We start from the raw sequence: 20006 nt of genomic DNA, 5'->3' as shown, positions 1-20006 counted from the left end.
GACATGGAAATCCAGGGAAGTGGTGGTTCAGGGAAGGAGAAGGATCTGGGGGAGAAGGTGCCAAGGGGAGGAGATGGTGCAGAGAGGGTGGTTTGAGGGGCAGGAGGGGAAGTGCTGCAGGGGAAGTTGTCCAAGACAGGAGGGCCAGGGAAGCAGGAGCATGGAAGGAGATTATCTGGGAACTTGGAGGAGAAGCAGGACAGGGTTTGCCCCAGGAAGGAGATGGGCCAGGAGACATCATCGGGCTGGAGATGTCCCAGGGGACCTGGCCAAGGGGGAAGGTGGTGCTGGCCCAGAGGAGGAGGAACAGCGAATGGGGCTCAGGGGAAGGTACCCAGACACGGAGATTCCCTGGGGATGGTGAGGAGGAGCTGTCCCGGGGACTCTGTGGGGCAGGAGCTGCCCGGGGGAGCTGGAGGAGGGTCCGGGCAGGCTCAGACTGGTCCCTGCGGGATGTTGCCAGGAGACCGGGACACACAGCCCTGCCCGTGCCGCTCCTGCCTCCTCTCTGCCGGCCCCAGGTGAGTCGGGGCTGCCCTGGGGGGACCCCGGCCCTGCGACCCTCCCTGAGCGCCCGGGGGGCCCCGGGCACCTGCAGCTCCCGAGGGCAGCTCCAGGGCCGATGTCCCGGCTTTAAGGAAGGGCAGCCCCCGGCGCCATCACCCCTGGCACCGCAGCTCCGGGGCGGCGGGGCCGGGCTGGGCTTGTGTCAGTCTCAGCACCTTCACTGAGCCCTGGCCCAGCACAGCTGGCCCAGCACAACTGGCCCAGCACACCTGGATCAGCACACCTGGATCAGCTCACCTGGACCAGCTCACCTGGCGCAGCACACCTGGATCAGCACACCTGGATCAGCACAGCTGGATCAGCACACCTGGCCCAGCACACCTGGATTGGCACAGCTGGCCGAGCACACCTGGATCAGCACACCTGGATCAGCACAGCTGGATCAGCACACCTGGCCCAGCACACCTGGATCAGCACACCTGGCCCAGCACACCTGGCCCAGCACACCTGGCCCAGCACACCTAGATCAGCACAGCTGGCCCAGCACACCTGGCCCAGCTCACCTTTGCTCTGGCACCTTTGCCCCATCCCCCTCAGCGTGCAGTGGTTTGGGAGCCCAGGGTGGTTCCTGCCCTGCCTGGCCCCGCTGCAGAGCCCCCCTGGGGATTTCAGGCCCAGCCCAAGGGCTTTGAGACCCTCAGCGCTTCTCTCCTCCTCTCTGCAGCCCTGGAGCCCAGGGCTTCCAGGATCCTGGATCTGGACCCTGCTGATGAAACCTGAAATCCAGGTGTGGGGTGTGGGAAGGGGGGTTCCTTTACGGGGCTCAGATGTGGGGGGGCAGCTGCAGCACCAGCCCTGGGGTGCTCCTGCCTTGTCCTCCCAGTGAACACATCTGGCAGTGCCCCATTCCCTTCCCCATTCCCTGCCCCATTCCCTGCCCCATTCCCTGTTCCATTCCCTGCCCCATTCCCTTCCCCATTCCCTGCCTCATTCCCTGCCCCATTCCCTGCCCCATTCCCTTCCCTATTCCCTTCCCCATTCCCTGCCCCATTCCCTGCCCCATTCCCTTCCCCATTCCCTGCCCCATTCCCTGCCCCATTCCCTGCCCCATTCCCTGTCCCATTCCCTGCCCCATTCCCTTCCCCATTCCCTGTCCCATTCCCTGCCCCATTCCCTCCCCCATTCCCTGTCCCATTCCCTGCCCCATTCCCTGTTCCATTCCCTGCAGCTCCCGGGTGTGGCTGTGCTGAGCGCTGGTGGCAGCAGGGGCGGTGCCATCCTCCCCATCCTCCCCATCCTCCCCATCCTTCCCAGCAAGGTCCTGCCATGGCCGGTGAGTGGGCACGGGGCACTCGGGGCTTCCTCAGCTCTGCTTGGCCCCCCAACCCCCTCTGCCAGTTCTGCAGAGCAGTGCTTGGCTGGGAATGGTGATGGAGCAGAGGTTCAGGGAGCTAGGAAGGGGCTGGAGCCCCAGGAGAGGCTGAGGGAGCTGGGCAGGGGCTCAGCCTGGAGCAAAGGAGCCTCAGGGGGCCCTTGTGGCTCTGCACAGCTCCTGCCAGGAGGGGACAGCCAGGGGGGTCGGGCTGTGCTCCCAGGGAACAGGGACAGGAGCAGAGGGAACGGCCTCAGGCTGGGCCAGGGCAGGTTTAGATTGGATATTAGGGAAAATTCCTCCGTGGGAGGAGCTGACACCATCCCTGCCCCATCCTGGATGCTGCCAGCCCTCCCTGGCACTGCCCCTCCCGACCATGGGAGCATCAAGGTCAACAATGCCCCTGGTTTAAAATGAAAATAAGGATGATATTGTGGCTCCTCCAGCTGGAGGCGGTTGGGGGTCTTGCAGCAGAGGGTGGGATGTGTTTGGTGTCGGTGCTTTGGTGCTCCCCGATAAGAACAGGCATTGCCAGCCCCTCCCAGGTGGCTCAGATCCAGCAGGATGGGATGGCTCCTTCCCACTGGGGTGGGCTCATGGCTCTGCTGTCCCCACAGAGCTGGCAGGACGCCGTGCCGGCTGTGCCCGGGGTGGCAGCCCTGTCCCACGGGAAGAGGAGCCCGGCTGGGCTCAGCCCCCGGGCTCCCGGCCCCGCCCGGGCCGCTGCAGCAGCTCCAGCTCCGTCTGCACCGAGGATTTCGCTGCCAGCTTTTGGGAGGCGATGGTGGAGCCGCTGCTGTGCCAGCAGGAGCCTGCTGGGGATGTCCCCAGGGCAGGAGCTCATCCCGGGCAGGACGAGCCCTTGTTCCCCGCAGGGAGAAGCTCGGACACGGCCATGGGGGCGGGCAGAGCCCCCCGGCAGGACAGCTCTGCATCCCGGAGCAGCCTGGAGTCCCTGGGAGCGAGCATCTCCCGCCTGAGCCTGAGCCAGAGCCATGGGGAGGTGCCCTGGGGGGTCCCCTGGCCGGGCCCCCCTGCCCAGCCAGCGCTGGGACACGGGGACCGTGCCCGTGGGGAGCTGCTGGGCACAGCTGGGCACCCCTGGATCGCTGCAGGGATCGCTGCTGGCAGGAGCAGGCCTGGGGCAAGGACAGGAGCTCCCGGCAGCAGCGCTCCCAGGGCCGGCAGGGCCACAACCAGGGGACATCCCGCCCTGGGGCCACCACCGGCTCTCTGGGGACATGGAAGGAATGTCACCTTCAGTGTGGCTGCCATGGACACGGAAGGAGCCGCCAGCAGCAGGAGTGAGTCCGGGCTGGCCCTGGGGCTGCGGGGCTGTGACAGGCAGGGGAAGGGACAGCCAGGGCAAGGGACACGGTGGCAGGGACCAGCCCCGGCTGCCTGTGGGGTTTCTGTGCGTTTGTGGCTCCTCCCTCCCCAAATGCCATTTCCCCCGCAGGTGCTGGCACAGCCGTGGGAGCTCCCCGGACATGGAGGTCACCTGTGTCCCCAGGGCTGCGAGGGGACAAGAAAGGGGAACTGCCCTGCAAGGTACAGCCCTGGGGTCTGGGGTCTGGGGTCTGGGGTTTGGGGTCTGGGGTCTGGGGTTTGGGGTCTGCCATGGGCACAGCCCCAGCTGGGACAGGATGCATTGGTGGGGGCAGGAATGGAGGCAGGGATGCTCCTGGCTCTGCTTCCAGCTGGGATCTGGAGAGCAGCAGGACACCGAGGGGCCAGGACACCGAGCTTGGCACTGGCCCTTGTGTCCCACGTGGTGGCCCCGGGAATGCACGAGGAAATGCAATGGAAAGGGGGAAATGGGATTGTAACCCCAGTGTTGGATGCCAGGGGCTGGCGGGGCAGCCTCTGAGGAGGAGCCATGAGGGGACACGAGAGCTGGGATCTGGTGCCAGGCCCTGGAGCCAAGGGGACAGAGACAGGTATGGGGCTCCAAGGATGGCTCCTGCACCCAGGCTGGAGCAGGAGGTGGCCCTGGAAGGCCAGGAGGGGATGGGCGCCCTGAGGGCAGAGCTGGGGGTGTGGGTGACGGTGTCCCTGGCACAGGACTGGCCTGGCACTGCTGGGACACACCCGGGACACCCGTCACCGGTGCCACACGGACCTGCAGAGCGTGGTGAGGTGACCTCGGGGTGGCACAAGCAGGGGTTGGGCTGGCACTGCTGCAGGTGGCAGGGACAGGCTGGGGCGGCTGCTCTGGCTCTGCTTTGCTGCTCCTGGGGTGATGGGAGGGCCAGAGCCGGCTCCCGGAAGAGGCAAAGGTGTGGGAATGGGAAAAGAGGAGGTTTTTGCAGTCTTGGCAGGGGCAGGGAGCCCGTGTGGGCCAGGAGCAGCTGGACAAGGACAGAAGGAAAATAACAACTCTACAAGAAGAGAAACTGGAGCTGCTGGAGGTCAGAGCACTCCTGGTTTTCCAGAGGCGCCAGGATCACACCGGAGGGGCCGTGGGAAGGAGCACACACATCACAGCCTGCCACAGCTCAGTCCCTTGCCCAGCATCCCATGGGAAACATTCCTGCCGCCCAAATTCCTAAAGAGCCCAGCTGGATTTATCCACAGGGGGCGTTTATTGAGGGACGGAGGCTTTTAGGAGAAGAATTTGTTGGGAAAACCACCCTTGTGTCAATAGGCAGCCTGGGGTCACTGTCTGCAGCTCAGAGGGTCCCTGGAGAGCCCCGGCAGAGGGAGGAGAGCTGGAATGTTGGGAAGGACAGAGAAACAGGCAGGGCTGGAGAATTCCTGGGCACCGACCCAGCAATGGACAGCAAGGCCGGGATCCTGCCCGGACACCGCCCTTGGGAAGAGCCCTCCAGGGCTGCGGGGTGGCCCTGGGCAGCCCAGGGTGACTCCGCTTGTCCTGCAGAGGCTGCGGGAGCTGGAGCGGGGCAGCTGCTCCCTCCTGCGGCAGCGGCTGCGGGTCCTGCACCGCCTGCAGGGGCTGCTCCAGAGGGACCGGGCCCAGAGCCTGCGGCTGCTCCGGGAGGCCATGGAACAGGTCCGGGAGGGAAGGGACGGAAAGGGAAGGGAAGGGAAGGGAAGGGAAGGGAAGGGAAGGGAAGGGAAGGGAAGGGAAGGGAAGGGAAGGGAAGGGAAGGGAAGGGAAGGGAAGGGAAGGGAAGGGAAGGCCGGGACACAGCCAGCCCGGAGCCGGGGCTGTGCTGGAGATCGGTCAGGGGGGCACAGCAGCCCAGATGTGCTGCTCCTCTGAGGCCACCCAGAGGAGAGGGGCTGCTGGGGACATTGCTGTCGGGGGCACGGACTGCCCTGGGGGTGGCTCAGGGACACAGGAGGGACCCCCGGGGGTCTCTGTGCTTGTTCTGCTCCTTCCAAACCTCTGCTCAGCCTGGGGGGCTCCGGATGTCCCTGGGAGCTCTGAGCTGGCTCCGAAGCTGCCCCTGGAGCGGCTGGGCGGGCTGGGGGGCAGAGCTGCCCTGATCCCTGTCCTTGCCCCTCCAGGAGCTGCCCGGCAGCAGCGCCCGGCGGGAGCATCGCCCGAGCCGGGCCGGGGGCTCCGCGGCCCTGGGGAACCCCCCGGTGGCTCCCCGGGGACACGGCCCCCGCCCCGGCACTGCCCTGGCACCGGGGCCCTCGCCGGCAGCCCTCAGGTGGGTGCAGGGAGCTGCCCAGGGGGACAGGGGGTCCCACTCGGGCGACCCCTCCCTCCCTGTCCCCTCCCTGTCCCGTCCCTGTCCCCTGCCGCTCATCCCTGCCCTCCCCAGCCGCGCTCTCCACGTCCTGCGGGGGCTCCGGCAGCAAATCCAGCGGCGCCTCGGGCAGTGGCAGAGCCTGGAGGGAGCCCTGGGAGCCGCCGGGCAGAGGAAGGAGGTGATCTGGGGCTGGGAGGGAGGACATGGGGTCCGTGACAGCATCAGCCCGTGGAGGAGCCCCCATTGTCACCCCCGGGGCAATGGCAGCCCCTCTGCAGGGCGTGGGGCCAGCCGTGTTTGTGTCCCTGTGCAGGAGGGGGAGCAGAGGCGGCAGCCACAGAAGGCTCCAGCAGCCCCTGTGGGAGGGAGCCCCTGACGCAGGTGAATGAGGCCGCAGGTCCTGCCCCGAGGCTGGGCTGGGGTTCAGGGGGACAGGCCTCAGGGGGCTGCGGTCTCAGAGAGCCTCGGGGACCCCCAGATCCCCTCCAGAGGCTCCGTGTCCGTCTCTGCCTGGTGAAATGTCCATCAGTGACACTGTGTGTGTGTCCTGCCACTGCAGCTGCCCCCCGTGTCCGTGGCTGAGCTCCAGGGCACGAGGAGCCAGGAATGTGTGGGCAGGGTCCTCCTGGAGCTCCCAGCCCTGGGCTGACCTGCCCTTTCCCTCTCCTGTGCAGGGACAGAGGGAATGTCCCCACCCTGCCTCCATCCCTGGGCTCCCCCAGCCCGGCCGGGGCTCCCCGGGGCTCCTGCAGCGCCTCCAGCACCGCCTCCAGGAGCTGCAGCTGGAGCAGGCCCAGAGCCCAGGGACCCCCCCTGCCCCGGGGGCACAGCCCGGCCTGGGGGCTCCCCCTGTGCCCCAGCCCCGCTGCTGATCCCAGGGGAGCAAGGGGGGCTCCAGTGTGGAGCACAATTCCTGCTGGGAGCAGCCCTGCTGTGGGGCTGTGGCCTCAGGCAGGTCCCACCACCATCAGTCCGTGCCTCCAGCAGAGCCCAGGGCCTTTGTGGATCCCGGGGGAATCAGGAGGGACGGCCATGGAATCCCTGGAAGCCTCTGCAGAGCCTGCCTGGATCAGGCTCGGGGCTCCCACATCCTCTCCCCACCCTGCAGCTCCTCCTCTGCTCCCATCTCCCGCTCTGGGACAGAGCAGGGACAGGCTGGAGGTGACATTTCCTTTTCTGCTCCACCATGAGGATACCAGTTGGATATTTGGGAAAAAATCCAAGCTGAAAAGGAGGTGAAGCACTGGCCCAGGCTGCTCAGGGAAGTGGTGGAATCACCATCCCTGGAAGTGTCCATAAAACAGGTCCATGTGGCACTTTGGGATGGGGTTTAGTGGGATTTGGTCAAAGGTTGGACTGGATGACCTTGGAGGTCTTTTCCAGCCTGAATGATTCCATGATTCTGAGTTTCCTACCTGCACACTGAGGTCCCAGTTATGGAATTCCAAGCTCCTGCAAATTCCTTGAGAAACACCACAAGGTTGTGAGGGATCTTGGAGCTGCCAAGTGCCCTGGCACCAGTGGGATCTGCCCAGGCTGGGATGGCTGACCCTGGAACAGAGAGGTTTAATGGAAAAACTCCAAGGAAATTGTTCTGTTTGGATGCTTTTATTTAATTTGGAAAAGGAGAAACCCATTCCTCACTCTGGGCAGATCTCCTTGGGAAATGCTGGTTTTCATTGCAGGAGAACATCCAAGGAGAGTGAAAAGGGGGAAATGGGAATTTCTTGCAGGATTTTATTGCTGTGCCTTGTTCCAGGGGGAGGGAGGGATGAGGATTGAAGTATCTGTGTGCTTCCTTTCCAATGAAAATAAAAGTGAGCTTTCTTATGTTTTTCTGCAATGTGGGATCAGGGAAAATCTGGAATCCCCCAGGATGCTCAGTTGAGCCCTGGCTGAAGGTCAGGATTTATTATTTTCCTTTTAAGTTTCACAACCAGAGCAGTGCCACAAACACATTTTTATACAGAGCTTTTAATGAAACCCCAAATGTTTGCAGGGCTCCAGGAGTGTCTCTGCCCTCCTCAGGGCTCCTGGACATGTGGGTGACACTAAGGGACACAAACCTGATCCTTCAGCAGGAGATTCCCAAATCCATGAATGGTTCCTAAATCCCAGAATGTTCACAGCCAGGATTTCACCCTGGGGGATTTTCTACCTTGTCTGAGTCCCAGGTGTCCCCTCAGGATGTCACCAGGGAATGCTGGGGACACCTCTGGGGTGGTGGGGCAGGGACCCAGACAGTGCAGGGATCCAGTTTTGGGGTGCAGGGACCCAGTTTTGGGGTGCAGGGTCCCAGATAGGGTTGGGTGCCCAATTTTAGGGTGCAGGGTCCTGGTGTCTGGTCCAGGTCAATGTGCAGGGTCCTGGATCCTTTGGAGTCTTCCCATTGCCTCAAGAACCTGAAGTTATTCCCCAGGGAAAAGGAAGGATAAAAAAGATGTGATTTAGTGGAGATCTTTTGCTTGGTTTGATTCTGGGGTGGGATGTGTCCCTTCCAATGGGAAGTGAGCTGGGAATGCTCTTGGGATGGAGTTTTACAGCCCTGTGGTGCCTTTGGGATTTTGGAATCAATGGAACACTTCCCTGAGAGGAGCCTCTGAGGCAGGCACGAGGCAGCAGATGGAGTCAGACTTTTACAAATATCCATGAATTCACCTTTCTCCACTGCTATTTTTGCTATTTTTGACCCTGGGATGCAGCTGGAATGTCTCAGCCTGGGCACCTGCAGCCTCTGCTTTGCTCTGGAGCCACCCAGAGGGTCCCAGGGATGGCTTTGCTCCCTGGCCAAGGGAGGGGCTGCTGAAAACAGCAAAACAGCAAAACAGCAAAACAGCTGGGAATTCCTCATCTTCTGCTCTGGAGCCAGGCTGGGAGAGCTGGGGGTGCTCACCTGGAGAGGAGAAGGCTCCAGGGACACCTCAGAGCCCCTTGCAGGGCCTAAAGGGGCTCCAGGAGAGCTGCAGAGGGACTGGGGACAAGGGATGGAGGGACAGGACACAGGGAATGGCTCCCACTGCCAGAGGGCAGGGATGGATGGGATCTTGGGAATCAGGAATTGTTCCCTGGCAGGGTGGGCAGGCCCTGGCACAGGTGCCCAGAGCAGCTGGGGCTGCCCCTGGATCCCTGGCAGTGCCCAAGGCCAGGCTGGACACTGGGGCTGGGAGCAGCCTCATCAGCCCCAAATGAAAACAAACCTCCCAAATTCCCACTTTTCCTGGGCAATCCTGGTTCATCACCTCGATTCCTTGGGGTGATGATGAACTCCAGCCATGCCACAGGTAACAGGGTGGGTTTAGGGAGGGATAGTGACCACTGCTCATTAATTCCTGCCATCCCAAGGCAATATCAGCCTGGAAAAGAGCTTTTTATTCTCCTGGTTAATTATTACCCACAGTAATGAGGGTGCAGCAGTGCTGAACTAATGGTGCATTTGCTGTCTTTTCCTAACCCATGAATTCCTGTAGGGTGTTGCTCCTGCAGGGCCTTTATTCCCATTTTAAGACATTTTGTAACGAGTATTTTACTCCAGAGGGGAACGAACTCTGCTTGGAAAGGGATTTTGGTGGTCCCACAGCAAAAATTCCCACCCAGCCTAGGGAATCCCAGTCCTTCCTCTCCTCAGGCTGCCCCTCCCTAAGGAGCCCTGCTCCATAAGGAGGGTATTTTGTTGAAATCCCATCATTTCCATGGAATGGCTGGGATTGCTGTTCAGTCCTTGACCATTATTGCTCATTAAGCAGGGCCAATTAATTCTCTTAATTCCAGCATAATTAAATTTATTAGATGCATTTTGTACTCGCACTGAACAAACCCTGCCATCATTTATGGCTCTGGCAGCCAATTATTGGGGTTTTCCTCTCATTCCCATTCTCCACAGATGCTCCCAGCTAATTGTGCCCATGGTGAGAAATTCCCACTTTTCCTGGGAAAATTGGGATGATAAGGGGGGAAAAGGAGGAGATTCACCATTGGCTGATCCTGGATGTGCTGCCCATCCCTGGAAGTGCCCAAGGCCAGGCTGGATTTGGCTTGGAGCACCCTGGGAGGGTGGAAGCTGTCCCTGCCCATGGCAGGGGTGGAATGGGATGGGATTTAGGTCGTCCACTCAGGAATGTTTTTTCATCCCTTGTGGAAAGAATAAGAGGAAAAAAAACCCAAAGCAAACCCACCCAAGCAGGAGCAAAGAAAATCTTTTTCCACTTGGTTGATGTGAGGAACTGGATGGAAAACTGAATGGAAAAAGGAAATAAAACCAAAAGGAAACCACTGAAGTCACATGGAAAAGATGGAAAATGTTGGGAAAGAAATAAGAGAAACAAAAAGCAATATCTGCCACCATTGTGTTGGGGGATGAATTCTAAGAAAGGAGATGAAAGTTTTGCTGCCCTGCTGGGATTAAGGATTTTGACAGCCAGGGAGAAGCAGAGCAGGGAAATCACCCCACTTCCCAATCCCAGAGGGAAGGAATAGGGGAAAAATCCTTTCACTTTTCCCCCAGGAAAAAGTAAAGCAAAAAAAAAAAGGTGAAATCTGGAAAAAACCTTTTCTATACTTTACTGAAAAAAAGGGAGAAAGTCTGAAGAAGTTGAGGGGAAAATGGGAGAATAAATTAAAAAACATGTGGAAATAAGAAAAAATTCATTTCATGGAACCTGGAGAGGAAGATCTCTTTTACAGCAACATTGCCACCAAACCAGGACACAGGGCTGGGTTTGAGCAGGACTGGGAGAAATCTGGGAATGAGCCATGGAAAAGCCAGGCAGGGAGGGCCTGGGAGAGTGGAAGGGGTTTGGAGCCAACAAATGGAGCAGTTTGGGAGATCCTGGTGCCCTTCCCTTCCCAAAGCAGGGCCTCACAGCCAGTTTTTAATGGGCAATTTCAGTGCTTCCATCCTCCCTCGAGTGAGAGGAAGGAACGGGATGCCAGCGTGTGAAGGAGCAGCATGGAGACATTGAGGGCAGTGAGGAAGAAGTCCCAGATGGGAGGGATGAGGAGCTGCCTTGATTTTGGGGCTGAAATCCTCCTGTAAGCTATGGAGAAAGGACTTTTCTTCCCTATAACACATGAAACTGTGGGGAGATGGAAGTGTTCAAATTGTAGATATGAGCAAAGGCCTCTGTGCTAGAGTAAGCAGATGCTGAAGTGGCTGTGATCCCATGAGAAGTTTGAACAGAGAAAGAAGAGGGATGAAGACCCTGTGCCCCCAGGGAGAGAGGAAGAAGATCTCTGTTCCCAGGGATGAAGATGATTTTGGAAATAGATAATGAGAACCTTTGCCTTTGAACAGCTCACCTTTAAAACTGTGCCCCATAAGTTGACATGGCCCATAAACACAGATGTAGGAAAAACTGTGAAAATGGGAGGGACTTTTTGCAGAATTGCAGATTTCCTGGGCAGCTGCTGTTTGTGAGAGAGCCATGAGAGAACTGGTTTTTTTCCTCTTGTGGAGAAGTCTCCATAACATTTCCCAGAGGGACTTCTCTCCCCAAGTGAACTGAAGAAAGCTGTTCTAGAGGTGGGAAACTGAAATTTTAGGTTTTATTTCTTTACATTGTCAGTGAGAAAGGAAAGGTTGTGGGGGAAGAGAAGTGCTCCGAAGGTTTTGTTCTGATTCTTATTACTTCTTCCTTTTAGTTATTGTTAATAAATTTTTCTTTATACCTTTTAAAGTTTTGAGCCTGCTTTGCCTTTCTCCTAATCCTGTCTCACAGCAGGAAGTTGTGCACTGGGGTTGGCCAGCACTGAACCCACCACACTCTTTGGTGCTTTGGCTGGGAAATCTCAAAATTGGTGAAATCTCAAACTGGAGAACCAAAACCACTTCACAAAATTGGAAGTTGCCCCTGCCCTTGGCAAGGGTGGGACTGGGTGGGATTTGAGGTCCCTTCCCACCCAAACCATTCCATGGTTCTGTGAAACCCTGGAGAATTCCTGGTGCTGACTGGACACAGGTGAGTGAGTTTAACATCTGCCAAACCTTTTCTAAATGTGGATACTCACAGAAGGCAGAGCTGTGGGATTCCCATCAGGAATTGCAGCCTGAGCACCTTTGGGGGTGTTTGGGGGAATTTTGGGGTGTTTAGGGAGGGGTCCCACCCTGAGGCTCAGGGGAGCACCCTTTGTGTGCTGCTGATTTCTGTAGGAGCTGCCTGGAAAATCTGGCAATTAGGGAAGGAGTCAGAACAGCTCTGCAGTGACTGCACTGGAGCTGCAGCTCAGAGCCCAAACCAAGTCCCAGAGAGGCAGAAAATTCCCCGAACAGCATCCTGTGACGTTTTCCTTCCCATGGCCACACACACAGGATCTATCATACCTAAAATCAGTGGGATAAAAGCAAGTTTGGGGCTAAAAGCAAGGCCGGGGTTAAAACTGGGCATTGAGTCTCTCTGATAGGGTTTATTATTTTAAAATAATAGAAAATTTGGGGAATTAGAAAGAAACTCTTAGGCTTAGTAGGGCCTGGGAAAATGTTAAAGGTAGGCCTGGGGAATGTTAGGCCTTGTGTTTGCTGGATCATGTGAAACTGCACCTGTGTAACCAGTATGTGATAAATGATATGATTGTTAGATGTGATGATTGCTTAGTAATTAGATATAATTACTGTTTAATTGTGAGAAAGAATCATGAGAAACTGTGTTCAAGGGTTTGAGGGGGATCACCAGAAACCCATGCTTGGATGAAATCAATGTATACAATAGAACAATGTGAGTTTAATAATTAATATGTACCTTATATAATGATAGAATATAAATATATTGTAATATAAATGATAATCTATATTGTTATATAGATTATATAATGATAGAATATAATTTTAGAATATAAAGACTGTGTAAAGAAACAAAACCTAAAATTTCAGTTTACCACCTCTAAAATAGTCTTTCTCCAGTTCACTTAGGGAGAGAAGTCCCTCTTGTAAATGTTATGGAGACTTCTCCACAAGAAAACAGTTCTCTTGTGTCTTTCTTCACAAATAGAATATAAAACATGTTCCTCCCGAACCCATGGCGGGTCAGGTTTGGGTCTGTGTCCCCTGACACCCAGAGCTCTCAATAAAAGCACCTGCATGTCCTCATTCTGTGGTTATGAGCTCCTGAACGCTGACATCTCCACAGTTTGCAGCTGGAGAGTGGCGGCACCTTGTGGGATTGTGGTGGCGTTCCCAGGGGTCCCAGGACGAGGGGAGAGACGGGGATCTGACTCCGTGTTTCAGGAGGCTGGTTTATTATTTGATGATATATATTATACTAAAAGAAAATTATACACTAAAACTATACTAAAAGAAAAGGGAAAGGAAAGGAAAGGAAAGGAAAGGAAAGGAAAGGAAAGGAAAGGAAAGGAAAGGAAAGGAAAGGAAAGGAAAGGAAAGGAAAGGAAAGGAAAGGAAAGGAAAGGAAAGGAAAGGAAAGGAAAGGAAATCTTGTGACTGACCAGAGTCCGAGAGAGCTGGGCTGTGATTGGCCATGAATTAGAAACAAGCACATGAGACCAATCCCAGATGCACCTGTTGCATTCCGCAGCAGCAGATAACCATTGGTTACATTTGGTTCCTGAGGCCTCTCAGCTTCTCAGGAGAAAAAATCCCAAGGAAAGGATTTTCCATCAAAGATGTCTGTGACATTGGAGGCTCGGGGCTGCTCCCGAGGGTTCGGTGGAAGCTTTTCCTTTCGGGGATTCCGGCTGCGGGGCAGGGATGCTCTGCAGGGATGCTCTGTCCCACTAGATGGCAACTGCGCTCCGCACAACGCTCGGGAAGCCGCGGATGGGATAAAAGCCCAGCGGCTCCCGCTTCCCTGGACACCCGAGGGGTTTCCTCCTCCCAGAGCGGCGCGATCCAGATGTGCAGGCCCAGGGCACCGCTGGATGCCGCGGGATGGCTTTGGCTGGGCACAGCTGGGCCTGATAGAGCGTTCCTGGCACATCCCGAAGGTGCCAGGCTCCCTCTCCTTGGGAAAGCTGCTCCTCCCAAACGCCGCCTTTGGGATTTCTGCCAGCCTGAGCCGGGGGATCCCTGCAGGAGCACGGAGTGGAGGAACGGCTCCTCCCGGGGCTCAGATCCACAGGATCCTTCCCCACTCTGTGTCTGAGATCCACACCTTGGGCGGAACACCCTAAAGGCAAAGCCTAAGCCTGGCCTTGTCATAGAATTATGGAATATCCTGAGTTGGAAAGGACCCCCAGGATCCCCCAGCCCAGCCCTGTCCCTGCCCAGACCCCCCAACAATCCCACCCTGTCCATCCCAAAGGCTCCTGGAGCTCTGGCAGCCTCGGGGCCGTGCCCATTCCCTGGGCAGCCTGGGCAGTGCCCAGCACGGGACATCTGTGACCCCCAACGAGGGATAAGGAACAATTTTCCCCTTTCCCTGGCGTTTCCATGTTTCCAGGTCTCTCCCCATCCACCACTTCCAACAGAGGAGCTTTGCCCTGCTCTCAGGTGGGTTTGAGCAGAGCAGATTTAGCCCAGAGCACACCCTCCATCCCAGGGGAACTCCACATGGATCCTCCCCACACAGCCAAAGGAACCTGAGGAAAAATCCCCTCCATAAACCAGGAGATTGCCATGTCCAGCCTCTCTGGGAGTTTCAGAGCAGGACACATTCCTGTCCTTGCTGTCACCTCTTGGGCCACCCCTGCTGGACAGAGGCTGCTTTAACCCAGCTCAATCCTGCTTGGAGTCAAAGCAGGAGGAGGGAATTGTGCCCCACCCTCCGTGATCCCCATCCTACAGCACAGGGCAGGTGTTTCCCTGAGGTGTTTCCTCTCCCAGAGGCACAGGGCATTGCTGGCTCCTGTGCACCTGGAAAAAGGGAACAACAGGGCTGGGAAAGTGTGAAACACTGCAGGAATGAATCCTGATCCTCACTGGCACTCAGGGGCTGCCAAGGAGAAACCTGAGGCTGCTCCAACCTCCAGAGCAGGGGGAGGGAGGCACCAGGGGAGCAGTGGCACCTTCAGTGAGGTGACACGGTGACAGGAATGTTAATGCTGGCACAGCTCCCTCTCCCAGGTAGGAAGTGCTTCCAGCAGCACAGCAAATCCAATTTCTGCTGGATACAAATTCCACCAAGCAGCCAAAGCCTCAGTGAGATGCTCACCGAGGCTGGAATTGAATTCCAGCTGTGGGAGACAGGGAGCACTCTGAGCTGGGAGGGGCTGGGGGAGATGGGAGCCTGGGACAGGGGCAGGGAGATTTTGGGAGCACAACTGAGGCTCTTGAAGGAGGAGAAGAGGATGGAGGAGAATATGGATCTGCCTGGGGGAGAGCAGGGGGATGTGGGGGAAGCTGAACCTGGGTCTGCCCCTGAATCCCTGGAAGTGGCCAAGGCCAGGGGCCACTGCTGCCTCCTGCCCTGCCTGGTGAGCAGCACATGGAGTCATGGAATGCTCTGGGGGGGAAGGACCCTAAAACTCACCCAGTGCCACCCCTGCCATGGCAGGGACACCTCCCACTGTCCCAGGCTGCTCCCAGCCCCAGTGTCCAGCCTGGCCTTGGGCACTGCCAGGGATCCAGGGGCAGCCCCAGCTGCTCTGGGCACCTGTGCCAGGGCCTGCCCACCCTGCCAGGGAACAATTCCTGATTCCCAATATCCCATCCATATCTCTCCCCTTTTAGTTTAAAACTTGCTCTATCACTCTCTGCCCATGTAAAAATTACTCCTTCATGAAGATTTGGCTGCTGCTCCTGCAGGATCTGGGTTACCCCAGTGGTTATCCCAGGAAAAAGGAGGCAGCAGAGGAAGGAGGAGTGGATGGATAACACGATCTCAAGTCCTGGATCCTCCATGAGGATCATCCCCCACACCATCCATAGGACCCTGCATCCCTCCAGTGCCCACTGGAAGTTCAGGCATTGCCCTACAGGGGAATTTTCTGTCCCAAACACCCCTGAGCAGAAAGCTGGGATAATCCAAAGGGCAGAATGAAGAAGATCAAACTGCAGAAGAGAACCTGCAGGTTTCCAGGAAAAAGGAGTTTCCAGGAAAAAGGAGTTTCCAGGAATCCTCAGTGTGGAAACCTTGATGGGGGCCAGGAAATGTGGCTCCAAGGATGTCTGGGTGGGTGAAGCTCTAAAACAACCCGAGACAATAAATGGTGACACTCGGGTGGTGCTCACTGCAGAGCTCCAGAGGAATCCAAGGGTGAAATAGCTGAGCCATTAACAGCATTAACTCTGCTCTGAGAGCTCCCACTTAACATTTCCTCACCATCAGAGGGAAAGGAAGCAGTGAGACCTTGATTGGAAAAAATGCTCCTGAGCAGCCCCAGGAGCAGCAGATTATTAAAAGTGATGTGCAAATGAGGTAGAACTGCACTAAGGAGGGGAACTGGGGAGCAGGGGAGAGCAGCTCCTGGGAAATCCAACCAGGATTTTGCCCTGGAGTTTCTGAGGGAGGCAGCAAGGGAGGAGATCAGGTGGCCCAGAGATCCAGTGGGCATAAATCTACTTGACTTTCCTAAAGATTTTTACCAAGTTCTCTGATCTAAGGACCTGTCATAACTTCAAAGACACAGGGGCAGGGAGTGACCAGGACAAGGGGATGGATTAAAGGTGAAGGAAGGAAGGTTTAGATGGAATATTGGGAATAAATTCCTCTCTGTGAGGGCCTGAGGCCCTGGCACAGGGTGCCCAGAGCAGCTGGGGCTGCCCCTGGATCCCTGGCAGTGCCCAAGGCCAGGCTGGACACTGGGGCTGGGAGCAGCCTGGGACAGTGGGAGGTGTCCCTGCCATGGCAGGGGTGGCACTGGATGGGCTTTAAGGTCCCTTCCAACCCAAACCATTCTGGGATTCTGTGAAATCCTGGAGAGTTCCAAAGTCCCTATGAAGTGAGAAGGAAAGTTCTGCCAGAGGTGATCAGGATAAAATGGGAAGCAGGGGAGAGGAGGAAGAGTTCGGGCCCCACAGGGATGAGCTCCACAAGACTTGGCCTTCAGAATGTCTGAAAGTCTGAGCTCCAGACTGAGCCCACAGCTGAGACAGGAGTGAAGGTGAAAACAGAGCCTGAGTGTCCCATGGTTGGACAGAAAACACAATGAATTCTGAGTGCCTGTGAGAAGCAGAGCTGGGACAGCCTCAGCCAACAGTGAAGATGAGGCACCAGGGCTATGGAATTTACAGACAGGCCTGATGAGGGGAGAGCATGATGCATCTGACTCCATCTTATCAGAAGGCTAATTAATAACTTAATTATACTATATTATTCTATATTATATTACACTATGTTACCTTACATCTAAACTGAATCTACCAAGCACTCAACCCTGCACACAACTGCACTGAACTGCTGACTCTCGTGACTGTCAGTGACAGTCCTGACACAGACACACACACACACACACACACACACACACACACCTGGCCCTCAGAGGCCAAGGAAACAAAACTCCATCACTGTGGGTAAACAATCTCCATATTGCATTCTACTGTGGCACAAACACAGGCACAGAAAATTATAAGAAGTGTTTTTCCTTTCTCTGAGGTTCAGAGAATGTGAAACCCAGAAATATTTTTGGGAAGAATTGTGCCTTGCTTTTCTCTGGGAAGAGAAACGTGGCTACACAGGGCCAAGCCTGGAATGAGAGCTCCTGGAGCTGGCTCCATGTGCTGGTTCTTCTGTGACCTCTGCACTCCTCTGGCTCCTGGATCATCCCAAACATTCCTGCCCTGGCTCTCATTCCCTGGAGCAGCAATAACCACAGTGGGCAGTCCTCAGGGCAGCCTTGGAGAGCAGCACCAGCCTGGAGGGATGAGAATTCCTTGGCTCCAGCTGCCTGTGCCTTGGGGATTCCCTTTGGCCTCTCTTTAATAGCTCTGCACCCAGCAATGTCTGGTTTTCTTTTCTCGTTGCTCCTCTCAGTAAATCCTCTGCCCTGTGCCTCTGGAAGTTGGGATGAGGACAGGGAAGACTCAAATTTCCTCCTTGCAGCTGAACCTCTGTGTTTTAGCAGGACAGTTTCTTTTCATTCCCTGCCTGTCCCCACCATTCAATTTTCCAATTTTTCTGACCCTGCAAAGAGCTGTGCTGACATTTCCTCAGAAATGTCCCTCATCACTCCAGCCCTCCTGCCTGAGTGGGGATTTTCAGAGCTCATTATGGCCCATTTGGAGCCAGGGTGTGTTTTCCCTGTCTGCATCCATTTCCATTTGTCTCCACTGAATTCCAGCTGCTGTTCTGTCACCCTCTCACTCACCATACGAGCTCCTCCTGGAACTCTCTGCAGGCACCTCCTGCCTTTCCACCTTCAGGAACTCAGCCCTGCAAACCTGGTCATGATTCCATCCTTTCCTTCACAGACCATGGAGAGGTGTCCTGCCTTCAGCAGAGATCCCTTCACAATCCACCTCCTTGCACTCCAGGAACCAAGTGCTTATTCCTGTCCTGTGCTTCCTGCTTTTTTTGACATTTTAAAGAGGTTTTTAGACTTTTAAAAAGACTTTTAAGCCATTTTTTAGCCATTTTTAAGCCATATTAGACATTTATCTGTGAGAACCTTCTCTTATCATCTCAGATCATCTCCAAGGCTTTGGGAGGATCCCGTTCCTGCTCCAGCAGCAGATTCCTGAGCCTGATGAGGTGTCCAGCACCCCTTGGTGCAGCTTTCCCCAAACCCTCTCCCACTTTTCCCGTGGGCCCATGCAGGATTTCAGCACTTGCAGTTTTCCTCAGCAAATCCAGTTCCTGCTGCATGAAGAAAGAGGGGTTTTGTTTGTTTTGACCTTGATTCTTCTTTGTTTCCCCTTTTCCTTCTTCAGGAAGAGAACCAAAAGCTGAATCCTTGATGTCCTCTCATGATTTTGTTGACTTCTCCCATAGCTTTGTTGCAGCAAATCCCTTTTCTCTGCTGGAGAATCTCATCCTCCAGTTTTCCTCACCATTCCAGACCTTTGACCACTTCCTTGTGCCCCTGTTTTCCTGGCTCTGCTGTATCATGGAACGGGATAGAAGGGATCCTAAAAACCACCTTGGTCCATGTGTCTGAGGTGAGGAGGTGACAGCAGCACCAGAGGCCAAGGACACAGCCCAGCCAAGGATTTACCTGGCACTGGAAGTGCATTCCCATGGATCAGATCACTCCCATGGATCAGATCAGATCACTCCCATGGATCAGAGCACTCCCATGGATCAGATCACTCCCATGGATCAGATCAGATCACTCCCATGGATCAGAGCACTCCTATGGATCAGATCACCTCCATGGATGAGATCACTCCCATGGATCAGATCATTCCCATGGATCAGATCACTCCTATGGATAAGATCAGTCCCATGGATCAAATCACTCCTGTGGATCAGATAATTTCCCATGGATCAGATCACTCCCACAGATCAGATCACTTCCACGGATCAGATAATTTCCATGGATGAGATCATTTCCCATGGATCAAAACACTCCCATGGATCAGATCACCTCCATGTATCAGATCCCTTCCCATGGATCAGATAATTTCCCATGGATCAGATCATTCCCATAGATCAGATCAGATCAGATCACTCCCATGGATCAGATCATTCCCATAGATGAGATCATTTTCCATGGATCAGAACACTTCCTATCAGGTCACCTCCATGGATCAGATCACCTCCATGGATTAGATCACTTCCCATGGATCAGATCCCTTCCATGGATCAGATAATTTCCCACAGATCAGATCATTCCCACAGATCAGATCACTCCCATGGATCAGATCACTCCCATAGATCAGATCCCTCCCCATGGATCAGATCCCTCCCTATGGATCAGATCCCTTCCATGGATCAGATCCCTTCCCACAGGTCACCACCATTCCCTCCAGGGTTTTCCAGGAGCCACCACAGGTTGTGTTTCCATCCCTGCTGGCTGGTTTGGCTCTGGATTTGCTCCCTGACAAAGGCTCTCCCTCCACCCCGGGAGCTCTGGGCTCTGCTCCGTGGCTGCATCCTGTGATTTACAGAGCTCCCCTCCCTGCCCACAGCTGTGCCATGGCTCTCTCTCCTTCCCTCATCATTTTACAGCTCTGGGGCCCCCATTTCTCTTCCCAAACCAATCTGCAGCCTTGCCCACTGGGTTGCTTTGCTCCCTGCCTGGGAAAGGCATCCATTTCATTATTAATTTTGGCACTTTTTAAAGAAGGATGTGAAGCCCTAAATCACATCCCAGCCACAAGAGCAGAGTGATGCCCATGAGCTGTGTTCTGGCTCAGGTCATCTTTCAGGGGACACTCAAATGCTGCATTATTTGGTGCCTGATGGGGTTCCACAGCCTCTTTATAACATTTCAGTGGTCATTTGCTGCAGAAAATGGTCCCTCACAGGAGGCTGGAGGAGATTTGTGCCGGGCACTTGGCTCCGAGGAGCAGCAAGGAGATGCAATCAGGGATAAAGCTCTGGTATTGCAAGAGATAAAAAGAATATCTGGGCTGTTTGGGCTGAGCTGCCGCCCTTTACAAAGTGGATGCAACCTCTGTTTCCATCCCCAAGGTG

At 55.6% G+C, this 20006-nt stretch overlaps 1 protein-coding gene across 1 annotated transcript; it reads left to right on the top strand.

Annotated features, from left to right (window-relative positions):
* Nucleotides 1–630: 630 nt before the first annotated feature.
* Nucleotides 631–6416, top strand: LOC136564480 (uncharacterized). Its single transcript, XM_066562466.1, has 11 exons — nt 631–1294; nt 1736–1840; nt 2497–3183; nt 3339–3430; nt 3728–3819; nt 3944–4013; nt 4192–4290; nt 4761–4892; nt 5354–5502; nt 5617–5722; nt 6219–6416. Exons 2-11 carry the CDS (start codon nt 1834–1836, stop codon nt 6414–6416), a joined length of 1632 nt encoding a protein of 543 aa, XP_066418563.1. The 5' UTR covers nt 631–1294; nt 1736–1833.
* Nucleotides 6417–20006: the final 13590 nt, after the last annotated feature.

The sequence above is a fragment of the Molothrus aeneus genome, chromosome 18, assembly GCF_037042795.1.
Source record: "Molothrus aeneus isolate 106 chromosome 18, BPBGC_Maene_1.0, whole genome shotgun sequence".
NCBI classification, from domain to species: Eukaryota; Metazoa; Chordata; class Aves; order Passeriformes; family Icteridae; genus Molothrus; species Molothrus aeneus.
The sequence above is the reverse complement of the archived record's forward strand: the minus strand, read 5'-3'. Positions and strand labels throughout refer to the sequence as shown.

Coding starts and splice junctions, on each gene's coding strand:
- LOC136564480 (XM_066562466.1), top strand. Junction 3,431..3,727: donor AAGGGGAACTGCCCTGCAAG/GTACAGCCCTGG, acceptor GTTGGATGCCAG/GGGCTGGCGGGGCAGCCTCT. Junction 5,723..6,218: donor CCGCCGGGCAGAGGAAGGAG/GTGATCTGGGGC, acceptor TCTCCTGTGCAG/GGACAGAGGGAATGTCCCCA.